This window comes from Euleptes europaea, chromosome 12, assembly GCF_029931775.1.
Source record: "Euleptes europaea isolate rEulEur1 chromosome 12, rEulEur1.hap1, whole genome shotgun sequence".
NCBI classification, from domain to species: Eukaryota; Metazoa; Chordata; class Lepidosauria; order Squamata; family Sphaerodactylidae; genus Euleptes; species Euleptes europaea.
Window position 1 is genome coordinate 12,607,503 of NC_079323.1, and position 20,592 is coordinate 12,628,094.

The 20,592-nt window shown below is 45.1% G+C and overlaps 1 protein-coding gene across 1 annotated transcript; it reads left to right on the top strand.

The window, feature by feature from the left end:
* The first annotated feature begins 4,359 nt into the window (after nt 1–4,359).
* On the top strand, nt 4,360–19,064 carry MED17 (mediator complex subunit 17). The gene is made up of 12 exons (XM_056858340.1): nt 4,360–4,626; nt 6,561–6,727; nt 8,013–8,232; nt 9,127–9,263; nt 9,374–9,458; nt 10,384–10,536; nt 10,778–10,908; nt 12,501–12,685; nt 14,313–14,450; nt 16,332–16,449; nt 18,008–18,167; nt 18,838–19,064. The coding sequence occupies exons 1-12, from the start codon at nt 4,371–4,373 to the stop codon at nt 19,044–19,046; spliced, it is 1,959 nt and encodes a 652-aa protein (XP_056714318.1). The 5' UTR covers nt 4,360–4,370; the 3' UTR covers nt 19,047–19,064.
* Nucleotides 19,065–20,592: the final 1,528 nt, after the last annotated feature.

The following is a 20,592-nucleotide window of genomic DNA, read 5'->3' on the forward strand; positions in this document are numbered from 1 at the left end:
CAGCTTCGCTTGGAGAGCGGGAAAGTGTTTTATCCGAGAAGCAAGAAACCCAAGTGTGTTGCTGCCAGTTTGCTTCTAACCAAAATAGCAGTCACCTAACTCTAATCTAAGCACCAAGGCAACAGAGCACTTATTTTTGTTCTTTTTTTTTGTTCAAAGGTATTCAATATGGCTTGATTTGATTGGTGACACTGCTGAAGTCAATCTGATGAAAAAAAACAGAAGCCAAATCATTAAATGGGCCATATGTTACGTTTCCATCCCTTTCTTTTCCATTCCATGCTCCTTTTAGCTGCAGGCCACTTGAAGTGGTGGGTGAGGTTTCTGCCCCCAGGGTTGCCAACCTCCAGGCGGTACCTGGAGATTTCCCAACATTACAACTGAACTCCAAACGAGATAGATCAGTTCCCCTGGAGGAAATGGCTGTTTTGGAGGGTTGAGTCTATGGCATTATACCTCACTGAGGTCCCTCCTCTCCCCAAACCCTGCCCTTCTCAGGCTCCCCCCCCCCCCGCAAATCTCCAGCTATTTCGCAGCCCAGAGCTGGCAACCTTACCTGCCCCCTTTCTATGTCTAGACAGCAAGCCCCAGCTGATATCGTCTCCTCAGCCACACCAATAATATCTCAAAGAACAGCCCTGCTGGATCAGACCAGTGGTCCATCTAGTCCAGGACCTGTTTTACGTAGTGGCCAACATGGTTTTTTTTAATTATTATTTTGCTTAATTTATACCCTGCCTTTTCTCTCCAATGGGAACCCAAAGTGGCTTATGTCATTTTATCCTCACAACAAGCCTGTGAGATAGCTTAGGCTGAGAGTGTGTAACTGGCCCAAAGTTCCCAACAAGCTTCCATGGCAAAGCAGGGGTTCGAATTTGGGTCTCCCAGATTCTAGTCCAACACTCTAACCACTACACCACACTGGCTCTCCAGAGGGCCAACAAACAGGGAATAGAGTATCTGGGATATTACTTCCCCTGATACTGCCTCCTGGCATGGGGCTGCAGAGGTTTAGTGTGGAGGTTTCCTTTAATTACCATAACTAGTACAGTATTTTATACATACAGTATTCATTCTTTGTATGTATTATGTTTGTATAATGCTGAAGTGTTGAACACATGAAGCTGCCTTATACTGAACCAGACCCTTGGCCCATCAAAGTCAGTATTGTCTACTCAGACCAGCAGCGGCTCTCCAGGGTCTCAGGCAGAGGTCTTTCCCATCACCTGCTTGCCTGGTCCCTTTAACTGGAGATGCCTGGGACCTTCTGCATGCCAAGCAAAGGTTCTACCACTGAGCCACAGTTAATGAACAAGTAATGTTCCTTCAGTCCTCATGCCTAGTATCCACTGATGAACCTATCCTCCGTGCATCTGACTAATCCCCTTGTAAAGTCTTGTATGCCACTTAGCCATCATTACACCCACTGGCACCCATTTAATTACTTATTGAGCGAAACACTGCCTTTCATCTGTCTTGAATCTGTTGTCCATTAACTTCACTGGGTGCCCCTGTGTTCTAATTTGATGAGAGAGGGAGGGAAAAAAAGGAAAGGCCAGAAAGTAGTTATGTCTGTCTTTGACACCACCTTCTACGCCAATGTTTTTCAGAGATGAGAGAGTGTTTGGCTCCACACAGAGGACCCCAATGTGCTTTGTATTCACAGCGTGCCTATGTTGTCTTGTTTTGCCCAGGCTGAGTTTAGGCAAAACTAATCACTGCCATGCTGTTAGGCTTGCATTGCAAGGGAAAGACCATTGGCAGGAAACAAAAATTAATACATGCAACAAGAACAGCCATTAATATATTTTTTTACTACCCTGAAGGGTTTTTCTGCCAGTAATGCCACAGTTCAGCAGTCTTATCAAAATAAAACTGGCTTGAAACTAATGGGTTCTTTTCCTTTCCTACTTTGTTCATCCCTTCAAAGCTATCTCAGGTGATTGCAGCTTCTCTTACCTAACACACACTCACCCCACTACAAAGCAGGAATCAATACCAATGAAACTGTATAAACCAAGAGATGAGGTAAAAGTTTCTGTGCTCACTCTTTACATTATGAATTGAAAGTTGTTCAGCTGCCATGTTCATTTTGGGGGACAGGTGAAAGTATTGGGGCATTTTTTGCTTGGTTGCTGTTAGAGGTTTCCACTAAAGTGCTCTGAATTTTGTTATTTTCAAATAAAATATATTAATTCTATTCAGTCTTCTTCATAGCAGTATCTCAACATGACAAAACAACCATGTAATGGTTGAGTGTCACAGTATGTCCGTCATTTATAGTCTGCCTTTCTCACAGAGACTCAAGGTAGATTACAACAACGCTATATAAATTTGATACAATAAATGATGAGATATTCCCCCCACACAGGCATTTAAACTTTAAAATCAGACATTGAAATCCTGCTCTAGGATCTTGGTGACCTGGGTTCAAATCCCCCGTCTGATGTGGACTCTTGTAGGATGACATTCTCGCTCAGCCTGACCCACCTTGCTGGGTTGTTAAGAGGATAAAAAAGAGCTATGTATGAGATTAAAAATGCATTTGATGGGAACTTGCCAACTATGAAAAAGTGAGATCCTGCTTACTCAAAATAAGCCCAGTATACTTTAACCCCTTCCGCTAGATGAAAACCTTATACAACATTTTCTAAAAGCATCCTGGATATTTCCCCCCTCTCTAAAACTATTCCAGCTGTGTGCAAGTGGAACTTGTGAGTTGGGGTATCAACAAATTAAGTCTGCATCTTGTGCACTCTTTCCTGGGAGCCATCCCTAAGAACGGTGGGGTTTTACTTATGAGTAATCATATAGGCTTGGGCTGCACAGTTTGCAGCCTCTTTTAATCTTTCTAGACTACTAGCACTTGAAACTTTAGGGGGGGAACACAGAAAGCAAACATACCGGAGCCAAATGCTAGCAACTGAAAACTGTGGCGCTAACTGCAGCTGTAGTGCACAAAAGCACACCTCTAGGAGTGCCCTGCCCTGCCCTGCCCTGGATAGCCTAGGCTTGCCTGATCTCCTCAGAAATTAAGCAGGGTCATGCATCTAGAGAGCCGCAAACCCAAGGCAAAAAACCTCCTATGCCTAAATGTCCGAACTGGGCGGGGATGGAACTCTACAAGAATTCCACTTCTCTTCCCTTTGCTGTCAAATTGCAGCTGATTTATAGAAACTATGATGCTCAAGCATAGCCAGATTTTTGCCCTGGATTTGCCGCTCTCTAGATGCACACGTTCCCCACCCAAATCCTCAAAACTAAAAAATAAACCCCCATGCAGAGTTTTGAGAATCTGGATGAGAAACTTTGGTTCTTGTAGGTTATCCGGGCTGTGTAACCGTGGTCTTGGTATTTTCTTTCCTGACGTTTCGCCGGCAGCTGTGGCAGGCATCTTCAGAGGAGTAGCACTGAAGGACAGTGTCTCTCTGGAGAAAGAAAATACCAAGACCACGGTTACACAGAGATGCCAGGGATTGAACCTGGGACCTTCTGCATGCCAAGCAGAGGCTCTGCCACTGAGCTACAGCCTATCCACGGTTACAAAGCCCGGATAACCTACAAGAACCAATGAACTCTGAATGTGAAAGCCTTCGACAATATTTTGGATGGGAAACGCGTGCACCTAGAGAGCTGCAAACCCAAGGCAAAAAACCTCCTATGCATCAATGGCCCTAATTCACAGCAGGTAGCCGTGTTAGTCTGTCTGCAGTAGTAGAAAAGGGCAAGAGTCCAGTAGCACCTTAAAGACTAACAAGAATATTTTCTGGCAGGGTTATGAGCTTTCGTGAGCCACAGCTCACTTCTTCAGATACCAGCAGTAGAAAAGGGCAAGAGCCCAGCAGCCCCTTAAAGACTAACAAGAACATTTTCTGGTAGGGTATGACACAGCTCACTTCTTCAGATACCAGCAGTAGAAAAGGGCAAGAGTCCAGTAGCACCTTAAAGACTAACAAGAATATTTTCTGGTAGGGTGTGAGCTTTCGGGAGCCGCAGCTCACTTCTTCAGATACAGCTAGAACGACAAGCTCATACCCTGCCAGAAAATATTTTTGTTAGTCTTTAAGGTGCTACTGGACTCTGGCCCTTTTCTCCTATGCATCAATGGCCCTAGTATCCCGAGCTCTTCCGAAAAGACCCGAGCGGTTCCCTCACACTCGGCGGCCACCAGGGGGCGCACGGCTCTTCCCAGGCTTGCCTCGTGCCGCTCTATCCCAGCCCAGCCGACGTATCCCGCAGAGCTCCGGAAAGACCCGAGCGCGGGCTGCGCCGAGCGGCCGACGCGCGCCGCCCCTTCACGGCCGCCGTAGTCCCCGCGCGCATGCGCAGCGAGGAGGAGGAGGACGGCGCTCGTTCCTGAGGCGTCCAAGATGGCGGGGGTGCCGACGGTCCGCATCAGCATCGAGTCGGCCTGCGAGAAGCATGTGCAGGAGGTGGGGCTGGACGGGAGCGAGACCTACCTGCAGCCGCTCTCCATGTCGCAGAACCTGGCCCGCCTGGCGCAGCGCATCGACTTCAGCCAGGGCAGCTCCGGCTCCGAGGAGGACGAGCCCAGCCCGGGCGGCGGCGCCGGGGGGCGGGAGTGGCCGGCGGCCGGGGGCGACAACGACGACGAGGAGGAGGAAGGTGAGGGAGGGTCTGGCCGCGCGGGTGGAGCATCTGCTTTGGCGCCCAGGAGGGGCCTGGGTTGGGACACGTGGAAGCGCCTTATCCTGAATCCAGGCCCTCCTTGGTCCATCCAAGCCAGCATTGTCCACTCAGACCGGCAGCGGCTCTCCAGGGTCTCAGGCTGAGGTCTTCCACATCACCTACTTGCCTAGTCCCTTTAACTGGAGATGCTGGTGATTGAACCTGGGACCTTCTGCATGCCAAGCAGGTGCTCTACCACTGAGCTACAGCCTATCCCCTATAACATGAACACATGAAACTGCCTGATACTGAATCAGACTCTGGGTCCATCCAAGCCAGTATTGTCTACTCAGACTGGCAGCGGCTCTCCGGGGTCTCAGGCTGAGGTCTTTCACATCACCTATTTGCCTGGTCCCTTTCACTGGAGATGCCAGGGATTGAACCTGGGACCTTCTGTATGCCAAGCAGACGCTCTACCGCTGAGCTACAGCCTATCCCCTATGACCGTGTTGGCGAACCTATGGCACGCGTGCCGGACTTGGCACGCTGAGCCCTCTCTGTGGGCACGCTCGGGTAAGTTGAGCAGCCGTTGCGTCTGCCTTCCCTCGACTCCCCGCCGCCCAGCTTAGGGGCTTTGAACAAACATTAATTGTTCAAAAGCATGCCAAATGCAAACTTTTACCTTTCAGTAAAAAGTTGTTTGTATCATTGAAAGCTCTGTTATTGTGTTTTTCTTTTAAGGCAAAAGATGTTAATGTATGTGTTGTTTTTTCTAAACTAAAACCTCAGTATTCAGGTTAAATTGCCATGTTGGCACTTTGCAATAAATAAGTGGGTTTTGGGTTGCAGTTTGGGCACTCGGTCTCTAAAAGGTTCGCCATCACTGCCCTATAACATGAACACATGAAACTGCCTGATACTGAATCAGACCCTTGATCCATCAAAGTCAGTCTTGTCTACTCAGACTGGCAGCGGCTCTCCGGGGTCTCAGGCAGGGAGAGGCCTTTCGCATTACCTACTTGCCTAGTCCCTTTAACTGGAGATCCCAGGGATTGAACCTGGGACCTTCTTTATGCCAAGCAGACGCTCTACCACTCAGCCACAGCCTATCCCCTATAACATGAACACATGAAACTGCCTGATACTGAATCAGACCTTTGATCCATCAAAGTCAGTATTGTCTGCTCAGACCGGCAGCGACTCTCCAGGGTCACAGGCAGAGGTCTTTCACATCACCTACTTGCCTGGTCCCTTTAACTAGAGATGCAGAGGATTGAACCTGGGACCTTCTGCATGCCAAGCAGAGGCTCTACCACTGAGCCACAGCCTATCCCCTATATAACATGAACACATTAAACTGCCTGATACTGAATCAGACCCTTGATCCATCAAAGTCAGTCTTGTCTACTCAGACCGGCAGCGGCTCTCCAGGGTCACAGGCAGGGAGAGGCCTTTCACATCACCTACTTGTAGGGTGGCCAACCTCCGGATAATTAGCACAGGAAGGAAACTGTATATATGACAGAGGTCAGAAATATCTGTTTGTGAGCTACCAACATAACATCATTCGTTGCAGCAATCTAAAATCAACCCACCGCTATCCATAGTTCATAGCATATCCAAGTACGTTTCTTCCAAAAATATACAATATCAAGCTGGTATCTTCAAAAGGTGAAGTCAAAGTAGAAGTAGAAAGGGGATACGGCCATTGCAAAATTCTTCTGTTCAGTTCTTCCTCAGTCCCCTAAATAATCAATCTTATATTATTCCAGCTTCATTAGTTCATGACTGCATTCAGAAATTCAGGATAGTCACCAAGTTCCACACAGGGATACCCGTATCCCCTTTCTATTTTGACTTCACCTTTTGAAGATACCAGCTTGATATTGCTTTGTGCATATTTTTGTTTCTCCTTTGTTTGCATTCCTCAGGTTTGGTGAAGTTTCAGCCATCTCTCTGGCCTTGGGATTCAGTGAGGAATAACTTGAGAAGTGCCTTGACCGAGATGTGCGTGCTCTACGACGTCCTCAACATTGTCAAAGATAAAAAGTTCATGACTCTGGATCCGGTTGTGCAAGAGCCGGTACCCCAAAAGCAGGTGCAGTGCTTGGTTTTCGCTGTTCATATAACCGTTGAAAATATTGGAAGCGCCAAACTGTTCTATCCATTTACGTTCAAATATGAAGAGAGATTTATGTGAGTTCCTCACAGTCACCGCAATTCTCAGGTGAACTCCCTGCCCCAGGATGTGCTGATGGCTGCCGACTTAGAAGGTTTTAAGAGGGAGTGAACGTGTTCATGGAGGACAGCCAGGGCTATCCATGGCTACTAGTCATGATGCATACCTATTCTCTCTAGTATCAGAGGAGCATGCCAATTATATTAGGTGCTCTGGAACACAGACAGGATGCTGCTGCAGTCTTGTTTGGGGGCTTCCTAGAGGCACCTGATTGGCCACTGTGTGAACAGACTGCTGAACTTGACGGGCCTTTGGTCTGATCCAGCATGGCTTTTCTTATGTTCTTATCCTTTCCCTAGGAAAGGAGGGAAGCTTTAATTGTTATTTTTTTCCTTTGCAGCTAATATGACAGCTGGTTTTTTTTAAAAAACACTTTTTATACTCGTAATTATGATTATGAAAAGTTAAAGGCAGATTTTGCAACCAAGACAAATGGAGTAATTAAAGCTCCCCCCAAAAAAGCAATTGATAAGAATACATTCACGTATATATTCTTATTCTGACAACAAAGCTGGTAGGATCCAGCCCTCTGGGCACATTCTCCAATTTATATTATTGTTATTATTATTGCGTACCAAGTTTATATGATTACACTGAAATCGTGGAGCAACAGATTGTTAAAATCTAGTCTTTCATTGATTCGCTAAAGCAATCCAGCCCTTGCATACATGTGGGCCTTTGCTCCTTTGTGTGTGTGTGTAAAGTGCCGTCAAGTCGCAGCCGACTTATGGCGGCCCCTTTTGGGGTTTTCATGGCAAGAGACTAACAGAGGTGGTTTGCCAGTGCCTTCCTTTACACAAGGCTAATCTTTTTAGTATCAGTGCAGTTACTTTGTTGACAGAGGATTGCATTGATTTCTTCTGGCAAGCAGCGTGTAACATTCTGTCTAACAACATGTCTGTAATGCAGCCTGATTTTGAGAAGAGGCTGTGGCCACGCTGTGTTAATGCCTCTAAAAAGCTGCAAGCCTGACACTGCAACCTTTTATACTTTCTGCCCTGATCCTGTCCATCCAATAAGTATTATGCTGTTCTGGAAACTGCATCTTTTTCTAGATCCTTGAGAGTGTCTCTCAGTGTTGTGTAAAAAACGCAAAACCCTGTTTTAGACAGATTTCCATTTGGAGGTGTCCCTTCGTTTCTAGAATCCTCAAGTTTTACAGTTGGTCTCCAAGAAGAAGTCATTAGCCGGAGCAGCCCAGATCCTACTGAAAGGTGCCGAAAGGCTGTCTAAATCAGTCGCAGAGAGCCAGGAAAACAAGCGGCAGAGAGACTTCAACTCTGAACTGCTAAGGCTGAGACAGCACTGGAAGCTGAGGAAGGTGGGAGATAAAATCCTTGGAGACTTGAGCTACAAAAGTGCAGGTATGAAACTTGGTCTGTGTTTGGCTGCCCCTGTTCAGGCATGCTCGGCTCTTTGCTTCTCCTTCTTCTCAGCTGTTCAAAAAAACGCACAGAGAGGGAAGAGAAAAGAGGATGCAAACAATAGTAGGCTAGGTAGCAGGCACCGTTGGTCAGCCTGTCATTGACATAGTGCACTCCTTTATACTAGCCTAAATTTAGCTTATTAGCTAGGAGGCTGAGGTGTGTAGTCAAGAAATCCTCAGTTCAGGTCTCAGCCACTATTTGTCAGATTTCCACCTGCAATATGCACATGATAGTACTGATCTATTTTACTGAATGGTTTTGAGAAGTACTAACAGTGTACACCAGGGGTGTCAGACATAAGGCCCGGTGTCTGGATCTGGCCCCTTGAGAGCTCTTATCCGGCCCGCGAGCCAGCTGAGGCAGCCACACTCACACCCCACTCTCGATCTGGGCTGGCAAGGCATGGCCCAGCCCCACCAAGTGACATTTATGTCACATCTGGCCCTCGTAACAATTGTGTTGAGCACCCCTGGTGTACATTTTGAACTCTCAAGTGCCGTATTAGTCCTAAGTATTATTGAACCATATTGTAAGTGTGAGTGTTTTCTGCTGTACATTTGTAGTTATTCAAGGTACTCCTTCAATGGAAATACTAGCATGTAAAATACAGAAAAATTTGCTGACATGGTAGCAAATACCTATTGCCTATATTACAGTTGTATCGTATAAAGCTGTTCAGCTACAAATTAAGGTTTACCGTACTACTTTTTGTCCTAGTTTGACTTTTATGGAATAAATCTTCATGACAAATATTTAAAATGTCTTAATCTTTCAGATGGACATAATTTATATGTTTTCAAGAACTTGTTTGCTACAATCTTTTCCCTTTAGGGTCTCTCTTTCCGCATCACGGCACATTTGAAGTCATTAAAAACACAGACATTGATCTGGATAAAAAAATTCCTGATGATTACTGTCCTCTGGATGTCCAGATCCCAAGTGATTTGGAGGGATCTGCCTACATCAAGGTTTGTACATGTTATGCTTTGTGCGTTTCATTAGCATCTTCTGCTTTGTGCTTTTCGTTAGTATTTTCATGGAATACAAAAGAATTCAAAGTTTTTTTCTTTCAATGCAGGTGTCTATTCAGAAACAAGCTCCAGATATAGGGGATCTTGGAACAGTAAATTTGTTTAAACGACCTCTTCCAAAGACAAAGCCAGGTACAGTTATGTCTTTAAATGGTATGAGGACCAGATCTTTATGAAGCAACAGCTGAGTGAAAGGGGAACAAGAGGAGACATCTTTTAATTCTAGATCTAATAAGAATTTACATTTATATTGATGCTGTGAAATTTTTAAAATACAATACACTACCTGTGTATGAGAGGGAGGGAGATCCAGCTATTCTGGCATGCTTGAGTTGTAAGAGCACAGTTGCGTTGCCTCTTTCCCCACTGACAATTTCAAGCCAGCCCCTTTGTGATGGAGATTCTGTAGAATAATTTCTTTCTAAGGACTCCAATGTGGATCTTGGCCACCAGGGTGGTATTCAGACATCATGAACAAACCTTGGCTTCTTCATGCTGAGAGCTAGCCTAGCCTGCTTGGCGTTCCAAACACCCTCACACATTTTAAAAAAATTATTTGCATTATTTATAGTACGTCTCTCACTGGAACTCAAGGTGGATTTCACAGAACAGGTCAATACAGTCCACAGGTTGGGACATCCAACAGAACATGCAATAGGATTTGACTTATAGAAATCTGGGACCCACCAGAGATCAGAAACAATGGTGGAGCAAAGCATATGTTTTAACATGGCACATAAAACAATGCAAAAATTACATAGCAGGAACCTACTTAGTACGAACTATATACAGTGGTATCGTCTCCACTAACCCTTTACGTCAAGCTTCTTTCTGAATCACTTTGTAACAGCTGACATCGAAGTTTAGGAAGCTTTCAGCCTCACCTCAGTTTGTTGTGATGTCCAAATCTGAGTACTTTTGTTTCATTAAACCGGGATTAACCCTGGGCACTTGGCTCAATCATGCCTTGGATGTTCTGTGAATGTTCTGTGAATCTTGACAGCAGCAGTGACTTCCCAATTTCTACTACCCTTCTAAATATGTCTTTCCCCTTCAGGAGCTCCACATTGGCAGACCAGACTTGAAACAGCACAGAATGTCCTGTTGTGTAAAGAAATCTTCGCCCAGCTCTCTCGAGAAGCTGTGCAAATTAAATCCCAAATTCCCCACATTGTTGTGAAGAACCAGATCATTTCCCAGCCATTCCCAGGTAAGAATTCCGAGAAGAATTGTGACGAAGGTTCTGGCAAGCTGTTTGCATGGGCAGGCTTAAGCCAAGCTGCTGTTTATCTCATGTTTTGGGGGGCTAATGCTGACCTTTCTATTTCGAAGGACTCAGAAAATGCCTGTAGAATACATAGAGCGAAATAACAAAATGGATTTATGCTTTCTACATTGTCAACGACAGCAAACTAAACAGTGTTGTTTTCCTTCCCCATTCCTTTGCGTAGGCTTGCAGCTATCTATTTCCTTGTGTCACTCTTCAAACGATAAGAAATCCCAAAAATCTGCTTCTGAGAAACAAAGTCCAGAGGATCACCTCTATGTACTGGAACATAATTTGCACCAGCTGATCAGGGAGGTAATGCACTCTTCAAGCTGAGCACAAACCCATGATGCTCTTCAGAAGTTCCCGTTTTCCGAGGAAGTTAAAAATCCGGAGGAGAAGACAGCTGTAGACTGTGCTGATTGGTGGGGGATTCCCGGGAGCACATTTTCAGTTCTTTAAAGAGAAGAGTGTGGTTTTGAATTACAGTAATAATGAGGGGCTAAAAGAAATTATTCATTAAACATTCCTGGAAGTGATGCTTTAAAAGAGCGAACAATCCAACTGAAGCATTGCAGGGAGATGCAAGAGAGAGGACTTGGTCAGTGTGGCAGTTATTGAACAGGGTGTCTTTTGGAAGCTATATTAAGGGCAGCTGAAATTGAAGAAGAGTTGGTTTTTATATGCCGACTTTTTCTACCACTTAAAAGAGAATCAAACTGGCTTACAATCTCCTTCCCTTCCACTCCCCACGACAGACACCCTGGGAGGTAGGTGGGGCTGAGAGTGTTTGACTGGCTTTGTGTGTAGGAGTGGGGAAACCAACCCAGTTCACCAGATTAGCCTCCGCCGCTCACATGGAGGAGTGGGGAATCAAACCCGGTTCCCCAGATTAGAGTCCACTGCTCCAAACCACCACTCTTAACCACTACACCACGCTGGCTCTCAGCAGGAAGAAAATAAATGGCAAGCCCTCTTATTGAGGCATATCTTCAGGCACATCTACAATGTACCCATTTTCCTAGAGTCCACTCGCCTGAGCCAGTGGGCAGCAGGGGTGGGTGCCATATTTGGGGGGACCACCCGCCCCCAAACTGAGGGAGGGGGAGAGCAGGCTCCTGTGAGGAAAACCATACTTTTTTCTGTAGTTTTTTTTTTCTCAGATAACTTTTGAAGAGTGCTGGTAATCCAGCTGTATTTATCTTAGTGGCTGACCCCAGGAACTCTATATGTGTGTGTGTGTGTGTGTGTGTGTGTGTGTGAGAGAGAGAGAGAGAGAGAGAGAGAGAGAGAGAGAGAGAGAGAGAGATCTTTTAAAGTTGACACTATTGTTTATTGTGACAATACTGACTAGTTAGGCAAAATGCTAATAGGTACACTCCATCAGAAGCTACTCAGCCTTAATTCTTTTCAGTAGGTTTTGCACCAGATCTCTGAAAAACCATGTGAAAGGAAGAATGCCTTTATGGCAGTCATTACTTGGAGCATTTGCCCTAATCTGGAGAACCGGGTTTGATTCCTCACTCCTCCATATGAGCGGCAGAGGCTAATCTGGTGAACTGGATTTGTTTCCCCATTCCTCCACATGAAGCCTGCTGGGTGACCTTGGGCTAGTCACACTCTCTCAGCCTCACCTACCTCACAGGGAGTCTGTTGTGGAGGGGGAAAAGGGAAGGTGATTGTAAGTCTGTTTGATTCTTCAAGTGGTAGAGAAAGTCAGCATATAAAAACCAACTCTTCTTCTTTTTCTTCTTCTGATCTTCTAGCCTGTTGTATGTTCTGTCTTATACCAGCAGAAACCCTTGAACCATTAAATGTTAACATATCTAACCCCCCCCCCCCACACACACACACACACCACCATAACCTGTGATGGGTTGCTCAGAAATTTCTGTTGTTTCCTGTAGTTTCACAAGCAGACCCTGAGCTCCTCCGTGATGCCTCACCCAGCCAGCGCCCCCTTTGGCCATAAGAGAATGAGGCTGGCCGGGCCTCAAGCCTTTGACAAAAACGAGATCAACTCCTTGCAACCCAGCGAAGGGCTCCTGGAGAAAATTATAAAGCAGGCCAAGCACATCTTTCTGAGACGCAGGTATTCCTTAAGAGACATTTCTCTTTTGTAAATTGAGTCGATGGGGTGTTTCACTTTGGCAGGTTAGTACTGTAGAAAGCTGTTCATTCCTACATAAGAAAACCATGCTGGATCAGACCAAGGTCCATCAAGCCCAGCAGTCTGCTCACACAGTGGCCAACCAGGTGCTTCTAGGAAGCCCACAAACAAGATGACTGCAGCATCATTGTCCTGCCTGTGTTCCACAGCACCTCATGCTCCTCTGATCCTGGAGAGAATAGGCATGCATCATGACTAGTATCCATTTTGACTAGTAGCCATGAGTACCCCTCTCCTCCATGAACATTTCCACTCCCTTCTTAAAGCCTTCCAAGTTGGCAGCCATCACCACATCCTGGGGCAGGGAGTTCTGCAATTTAACTATGCGCTGCGTGAAGAAATACTTCCTTTTTATCTGTTTTGAATCTCTCGCCCTCTGGCTTCAGCAGATGACTCCGCATTCTAGTATTTTGAGAGAGGGAGAAAAGCTTCCCCCTGTCCAATCTTGTCAAAACAGGAACCATTAAGGTCACTGACGCATTGTCCTCCTCTTGAGACTAGACAGTATTGGCTTCTGCCAATGTGTTAGTTATAAAGAATGCAGAAGTTGTGTTACCTGTGCAAAATCCAGTTATTCTGAAATGGTGGATTACCACCAGCTTTTGTGTTTGGAGAGCCTTGTTGGTGGGTGTCTCCACTGATGGCTGTGAGTATCAGGGGCCAGTGTGTACCAGGAACTGAAATGGGGGAAGACTGGCTTAAAAGTTTGGGGACGGATCACAATGAAGGACAGAAACAAGATTGATGGACCATTTTAATTGTGTTGAATGCATGAACACATGGAGCTGCCTTATACTGAATCAGACCCCTGGTCGATCAAAGTCAGTATTGTTTGCTCGGACCAGCAGCAACTCTTCAGGGTCTCAGGCAGGCGTCTGTCACATCACCTACTTCCCAAGTCCCTTTAACTGGAGATGCCAGGGATTGAACCTGGGACCTTCTGTGTGCCAAGCAGATGCTGTACCATTGAGCCATGGCCCTTCCCCTGAAATTTGTAGAGAAAACTTGGGGATCCTGAAATTTGTAGAGAAAAATCCAGAATACTTGTAGAGAAATTTGTAGAGAAAAATCTATACAATTGAAACGTATGCTTGTCTGTTCCTTTGGCACAGATATTTATGGTATAATAGTCACGGTGAGAGAAAACTATAAGCTGTTGCTTTGAAATTGAAATATCTACTTTGTTGTGTGGTTACTAATGGCTGCTCTTGTCCCCCGGAGGTGCTTCATAAATCTTACCTGCATTTCTTGTTTTTGTCTTTTGTTGCACAGATGCACCTAATCGATGTGCTGAATAATAGATGCTTAATGCTGTCTTTAGGAATGCACATCAGAGTATTAGTTTCCAATATAACTTTCACGTACAATTATGTGTAGAAGTCATCCTCGTCGATACAGTTTGTCTTAAATGGTATCAATACCTACTTGCATTTATAAGCATTTGTATTGCATGTAAATAATCGGATCAGGCATAACCTATTAATTTTTGTGTTGCTGGGGGCGTGGGGGGAGATGATCATTCAAAGATTTGGGGCTCTCTTTGTTTCAGAACCGCTCGGACCATCGACAGTCTTGCCAGCCGTATTGAGGACCCTCAGATTCAGGCTCACTGGTCCAACATCAACGATGTCTATGAGTCAAGCGTCAAAGTCCTGATCACTTCCCAAGGCTATGAGCAGATATGCAAGTGAGTGTGGAGAAGGGGAATATCTGCTTGCTTGCCGTGGCCCTTTAGCAGAGGAAAAAAATTGTTTGCCTTTCTGGGTTAGCTTGTCGATGCTTTCCCGCCATGGCACTTCCTGGAATACAGGGACCCAAATGCCCTTGCGAAAAGGAGAGCGCAAAGAAAAGGGCACAGGTTGAGCCAGCTTGGAGTAGTGGATAAGAGCACTGGTTTGGAGCGGTGGACTCTAATCTGGAGAACCGAGTTTGAGTCCCCACTCCTCCACATGAGCAGCGGAGGCTAATCTGGTGACCTGGATTTGTTTCCCCACTCCTCCACATGAAGCCAGCTGGGTGACGTTGGGCTAGTCACACACTCTCAGCCCCACCCACCTCACAGGGTGTTGTGGGGAGGGGAAGGGAAGGTGATTGTAAGCCGGTTTGAGTCTCCCTTTAATGGTAGAGAAAATCAGCATATAAAAACCAACTCTTCTTCTTCCGTAATGGTTAGTGTCCTCATTTGCTAAATCATACCCATTGTGAGATTTGTTTCCCCATCTTTCATGCTTTATTTTCTTTCTCCTTTAAGGATCCACTGTCGTGTGCTGTTTGCCCCACATAAGTTAGCAATTGGGAGGGAAGGCAGCATGGTATAGCCCGATCTTATCAGATCTTGGAAGCTAAGCAGGATCACTCCTGGTTAGTATTTGGATGGGAGACCACCAAGGAATACCACGGTTGCTATGCAGAGGGAGGCAATGGCAAACCACCCCTGTTAGTCTCTTGCCGGGAAAACCCCATAAGGGGTCGCCATGGGTCGGCTGCTACTTGACGGCACTTTACGCACACAAGTTAGCAATCATATATCGGAATGTACAAGATAAGGGTTGGAGACGTGCATCACCTAGAGCTGATTGTTTACGTGTTTTTTAGCAATAAGTGATTCAGTTCATAGAGGAGATGTTGAACCATCAGTACACCCGTTGGTCCAAAGACTGCTGGACTGTGTAAAAGAATATGTGGTCCCGTTGGATATAGAGTTGGTTTTTAGCCTTTTAACAGCAGCTTAAGTGTCTATTGCCCTGACCTGGATGGCCCAGGCTAGCCTGATCTCATCAGATCTCAGAAGCTAAGCAGGGTCAGCCCTGGTTAGTATTTGGATGGGAGACCACCAAGAAAGTCCAGGGTTGCTGTGCAGAGGAAGGCACTGGCAAACCACCTCTGTTAGTCTCTTGCCATGAAAACCCCCCAAAACGGGGTCGCCATAAGTCGGCTGCGACTTGACGGCACTTTACACACACACAAAGTGTCTATTGCTGCCAACTGGAAAAAGGTGGAACCTCCATCATTAAACGAATGGCTTCACTGCATATGGAATATAGTACTCTTGACTAAACTAACATACCATCAGAGGTCTCAAATAATTTTTTTATTGGCTCTAAAGTTTTTGGAACAATGGGCAATGTTGATAATGGTTTGGAATGACAAAGCTAGAGGGAACCTTTCCATAGATCTTGTGTGTGTGTGTAAAGTACCATGGCAACCCCTTTTGGGGTTTTCATGGCAAGAGACTAACAGAGGTGGTTTGCCAGTGCCTTCCTCTGCACAGCAATCCTGGTATTCCTTGGTGGTCTCCCATCCAAATACTAACCAGGGCTGCATAGATCTTATGAGCTCTTAATTAATCAGTGTAATTCAGTCAGTGTGTTTGAGACATAGTTTTTGTAACAGATAAATACAAACTGTTATGAATGTTGGACCAATCACCCTGGTTAAAGAAGCATACCAAGACATGCTTTTTAACTACCCACGCTGTGCCAAGCGAGAGTGTTCATGTTTTCTTCTCTACCGCCCCTCCGCTGCTCAAACAGCCACTTGTACTAATAATATCTTACTGTTTTCAAAGGTCTATTCAGCTGCAACTGAATATCGGTGTAGAGCAGATCAGAGTAGTACATAGAGATGGAAGAGTTATTACGCTGTCCCATCAAGAACAAGAGCTGCAAGATTTCCTCCTATCTCAGGTAAAAACAGAGATGATTTCCTTAAAGTGTGTACTTTGCAGGAAGTGAACAAAGCAAGGAGGTTAAACTGTGACCTTTCTCCTGTCTTTTTATAGTTGCAATCAGGCTTTAATTTTGGAGAACATTAAAAATTAATATCTGCCACCTCCAACCTGAAATGGTTATAGGTGTGAAAGCCCAATGGGAGGGGGACAGAAAAAATGAGGGGAGATTTTTGGAAACAGAGGTAGAGTCCTATCGAATATTTTCTCCTGTGGAGTGTTTTTTAAGGCAAAGTTTTACTGATAATGTATAGTGTGAAAGTATTTATGTAAGCCAAACTACGGCTTTAAGGAATGAGAATTCTTATTAGAGATGGGAAGGCCCTGAAAAAATAAACTGGGACAATTTCAGAGAGGAGGGTGTTCCAGTTTCTTCCAAAGATTTCCTTTCTAATTTTTCCTCTGGAAAAATTGGGAAATAGCGGGGAGCTTTGGGGGGAAAAGTCCTCTTGAGGTGAGCGTAACGCTTTTCAAGTAAAGGTTTTACTCACACAAAATGCGTAACTTTTTAAAATTTAAGACAGACTAAAGCAGTTTCTGCAAAATTTTTGAGTTTTTTCCTAGAAATTCTCTTTACCATGGCTTCAAAATTTCCAGAAATTTTACACCTCTAAATGTAGCATGCAGTGGCAAACCACCTCTGAGCATCTGTTGCCTTGAAAACCCTATGAGGTAAACATAAGCGAGCCGTGACTTGACAGCATATTACACACACATACACACAGAGAAGTAGAAGAAGGAGGAGTTGGTTTTTATATGCCGACTTTCTCAACCACTTAAGGCAGAATCAAACCGGCTTACAATCACCTTCCCTTCCCCTCCCCACAACAGACACCCTGTGAGGTAGGTGGGGCTGAGAGAGCTCTAAGAGAGCTGTAACTTGCCCAAGGTCACCCAGCTGGCTTTCGTGTGTAGGAGTGGGGAAACCAACCCAGTTCACCAGATTAGCCTCCACCGCTCATGTGGAGGAGTGAGGAATCAAACCCGGTTCTCCAGATGAGACTCCACTGCTCTTAACCACTACGCCACACAACCTTATTCTGCTGAGTTGTTATTTATTTTATTTACTTCATTTATATCCCTCCTTTCTCCCCAACGGGGACCCAAAGTGGCTGCTGCTGTTCTCTTCCATTTATCGTCACAACAACCCTGTGAGGTACATTAGGCTGAGTGTGTGTAACTGGCCCAAGGTCACCCAACAAGCTGCCATGGCAGAGTAGGGATTCGAACCTGGGTTTGCCAAATTCTGGGCTGTAGCTCTAACCACTACCCTATGCTGCCACTGGAGTATGCAGGCCCGGCCCTGTACAAGCTGAATTCCGTACCAAGTAGAGCAATAACTGCTCCATGCTGCTATGAGCTGGCAAAGACTCATCAGTGTATTACAGTATATAGTAAAATAATAGCTTCCTCTTTTGGAAGGGCAAGAATAAAAACATTAACATTGAAAAGGTAAGAAAAATTAACAAGAGTTGAAATATGCATACCAATCTCTCTTTAAAAAAAAAAACCTGCAGATGTCGCAGCATCAGGTGCATGCGGTTCAGCAGCTAGCCAAAGTGATGGGGTGGCACGTGCTCAGCTTCAGCAACCACGTGGGCCTGGGCCCGGTCGAGAGCATCGGCAATGCGTCCGCCATCACCGTGGCGTCGCCCAACGGAGACTATTCTATTTCAGGTTGGTTTTGGAAATCGGTCACTCATTTGTCGGTTCACTGTTTTACGCTAAATTAATTAGCCTCCCTTTTACCAATGTCAGTTAATTCTGCTGTACCTTGAGATTGTAGCCCTATTGGATATTTTTTGACAACTCTGTCAGTGTATTTTCCATTATTAGGTTGCTAATCTTATTCTGTAGGTCAAACAACTGGAGTGGTTCTCGCCCATTCTGAACGAATCGATTAGTCTTTAACTGGTTGCCTTTTACACTGGCCTCTTCTTGTAACTTCTCCTTTGTCTTCCCTCAGCTTTCTGGGGTTCGAGTATAAATTTAGCTACTTCCGGCGGACTCTCCATGCATGTGAAGAAGTGAACTCTGACTCGCAGAAAGCATATGTTAGAACAGTGGTTCCCAAACTGCTCCATGGAGCTCTTGGTGCTCCGCGAAACATCTAGTGCTCCATGAAGTGATTGGAAAGAAAAATACTACTGTCATTCGGTTTAGTATATAGGTGCTAGGTGAAAATTAGTGCTCCGTGACAAATTTCTCTCCTGAAAAGTGTTCCATGACTCAAAAAGTTTGGGAACTGCTGTGCTAGAATAAAGTTTATGAGCCTTTGAGGTGCTGCTGGACTCCTGTTTGATTTTTCGTGGCTGTCTAATTTTGCACACGTGCTTGTTCCCCCTAGTACGCAATGGTCCAGAAAGTGGCAGCAAGATTATGGTGCAGTTCCCGCGATGCCAGTGTAAAGATCTCCCCAAGAGCGACGTGCTGCAGGACAATAAATGGAACTACCTTCGGGGCCCGTTCAAAGAGGTTCAGTGGAACAAAATGGAAGGGCGCAACTTTGTCTACAAAATGGAGCTCCTCATGGCCGCCCTGACGCCCTGTACATAGAGGGGATAATATATCAAGCAGGGCATTAATTTTGGTACTAGATTAGCGAAAGGAAGCCATTGAGATGCAGCATGGACTTTACAGTTCTGTGCTTTCAAACCCTCTCCTCATGCCTACATGGACTTTAAATAGGCAATAATCCCCATATACATAGGATCCTTTCTTTCAATATCAAAAAAGTTTTCTTGTGTATGTGATTTTTTTCCTGCCGGGTTACAGATAATGATGCTTTTGTGATAATGGATCCAAGATTTTGACAGAATGTTTCAGTTGTAATTTGTAAAAACACTGTACAGGTTTCTAGTCTTAACGTTTGCACAAAACTGCCAGCTTCATCTTCCTTTTCGAAGGGATGCTTAGCGCATTGCTTTGGGGAAACCGCCAGTCAAAATGATTTTGGACGTTTTTTACGGACATTTTTTCTTTATTTTACCAGCGAGTGAACTGTGTAAGTAATGGTTGGGGCCAGCAAGAGATTGTATAATGGCTCATCATAATATTAATTTAATAGATCTGAACTCAGGATATTTTTGTATGAATTATATCCTATTTATGCTGCCTCCTAAGGCCTACTCAAAATTACATAAAACTCTCTGAAACTGAGCTTGTACAAGTGTGGGGAAACGGTTGCTTGCTAATGAGATCTGACCCTAACGATGCTTTTGAGTTTATTGCTTGTAGACAGCAGGAGTTGCCCGTCGGCTGCAGGAAAATATATACACACACACACGGCTCAATTCATATGACACGTCACAGGCTGGCATGATTCATCATTTCCCTTGTAATTTCTGAATATAGCACTATAATCCCGGTGTGAGAGGGGTGTGAGCGGGTGAGGACATAACTACCTTCTAAAGGTAGTCAGACTTTCCCACAGCCAGTCCAGATAAGTATGTGATTGTTTATACCACCCGCTGTCCGATATTCCTATCTCCTATATTCAATTCAATTTCAGTTTATTACGGCCATTGACCAGCAACACAAGCATTCAAGAAATTAACATTGATCTCTCCTCTATTCCTGCTTCCCCTGCTTCCTTTTTAATGTGTAGTCTATTACACAGCTGTCCTCTTCAGGGTCCACTGCTTTTTGGAATCCTGAATAAATCAGGGCAGTATTTTTGCTCTTGGTCACAATGGCAGATGAAAACCTGCTCCCTGGATCTTAAGAACATCTTCCTAGTTAGCTGTCTTCTTCCTGTTTCTCTCACTTGTCAGGTGCGCAGCTCAGTGGGTGTATTCACTCCCTAATCTTTGAGAGGTCTAGTATCTTGTTTTGTGGTCTCTCTCCTGATTCTTCCTGCTGTCTGTTTAGGAGACATGATATGGTTGGAGAGGTGAGCAGGACAGGGGTGCCCAGGGAGTTGGAGCAGTTTTGGCCTTTCGTTTGCCTTGTTCAAAGCAGATCTTTCATGTTCTCCAGAGCAAGTGATGAAGACTCACCTTTTTGCTGTGCTACATTTCCCTGCTTTTCTGTAATAAAATATTTAACGCTCGTTTTGTACAAAGGGTATTGAGTTTGTAAAGGAGACATTTTACACCTGCAG

Excerpts from the sequence above, each read along its gene's own strand:
- MED17 (XM_056858340.1), top strand. The coding sequence starts at position 4,371 with ATGGCGGGGGTGCCGACGGTCCGCATCAGCATCGAGTCGGCCTGCGAG. Across the intron at positions 9,459-10,383 it reads TCTTCCAAAGACAAAGCCAG|GAGCTCCACATTGGCAGACC; the intron begins GTACAGTTATGT and ends TTTCCCCTTCAG. Across the intron at positions 14,451-16,331 it reads GGCTATGAGCAGATATGCAA|GTCTATTCAGCTGCAACTGA; the intron begins GTGAGTGTGGAG and ends CTGTTTTCAAAG.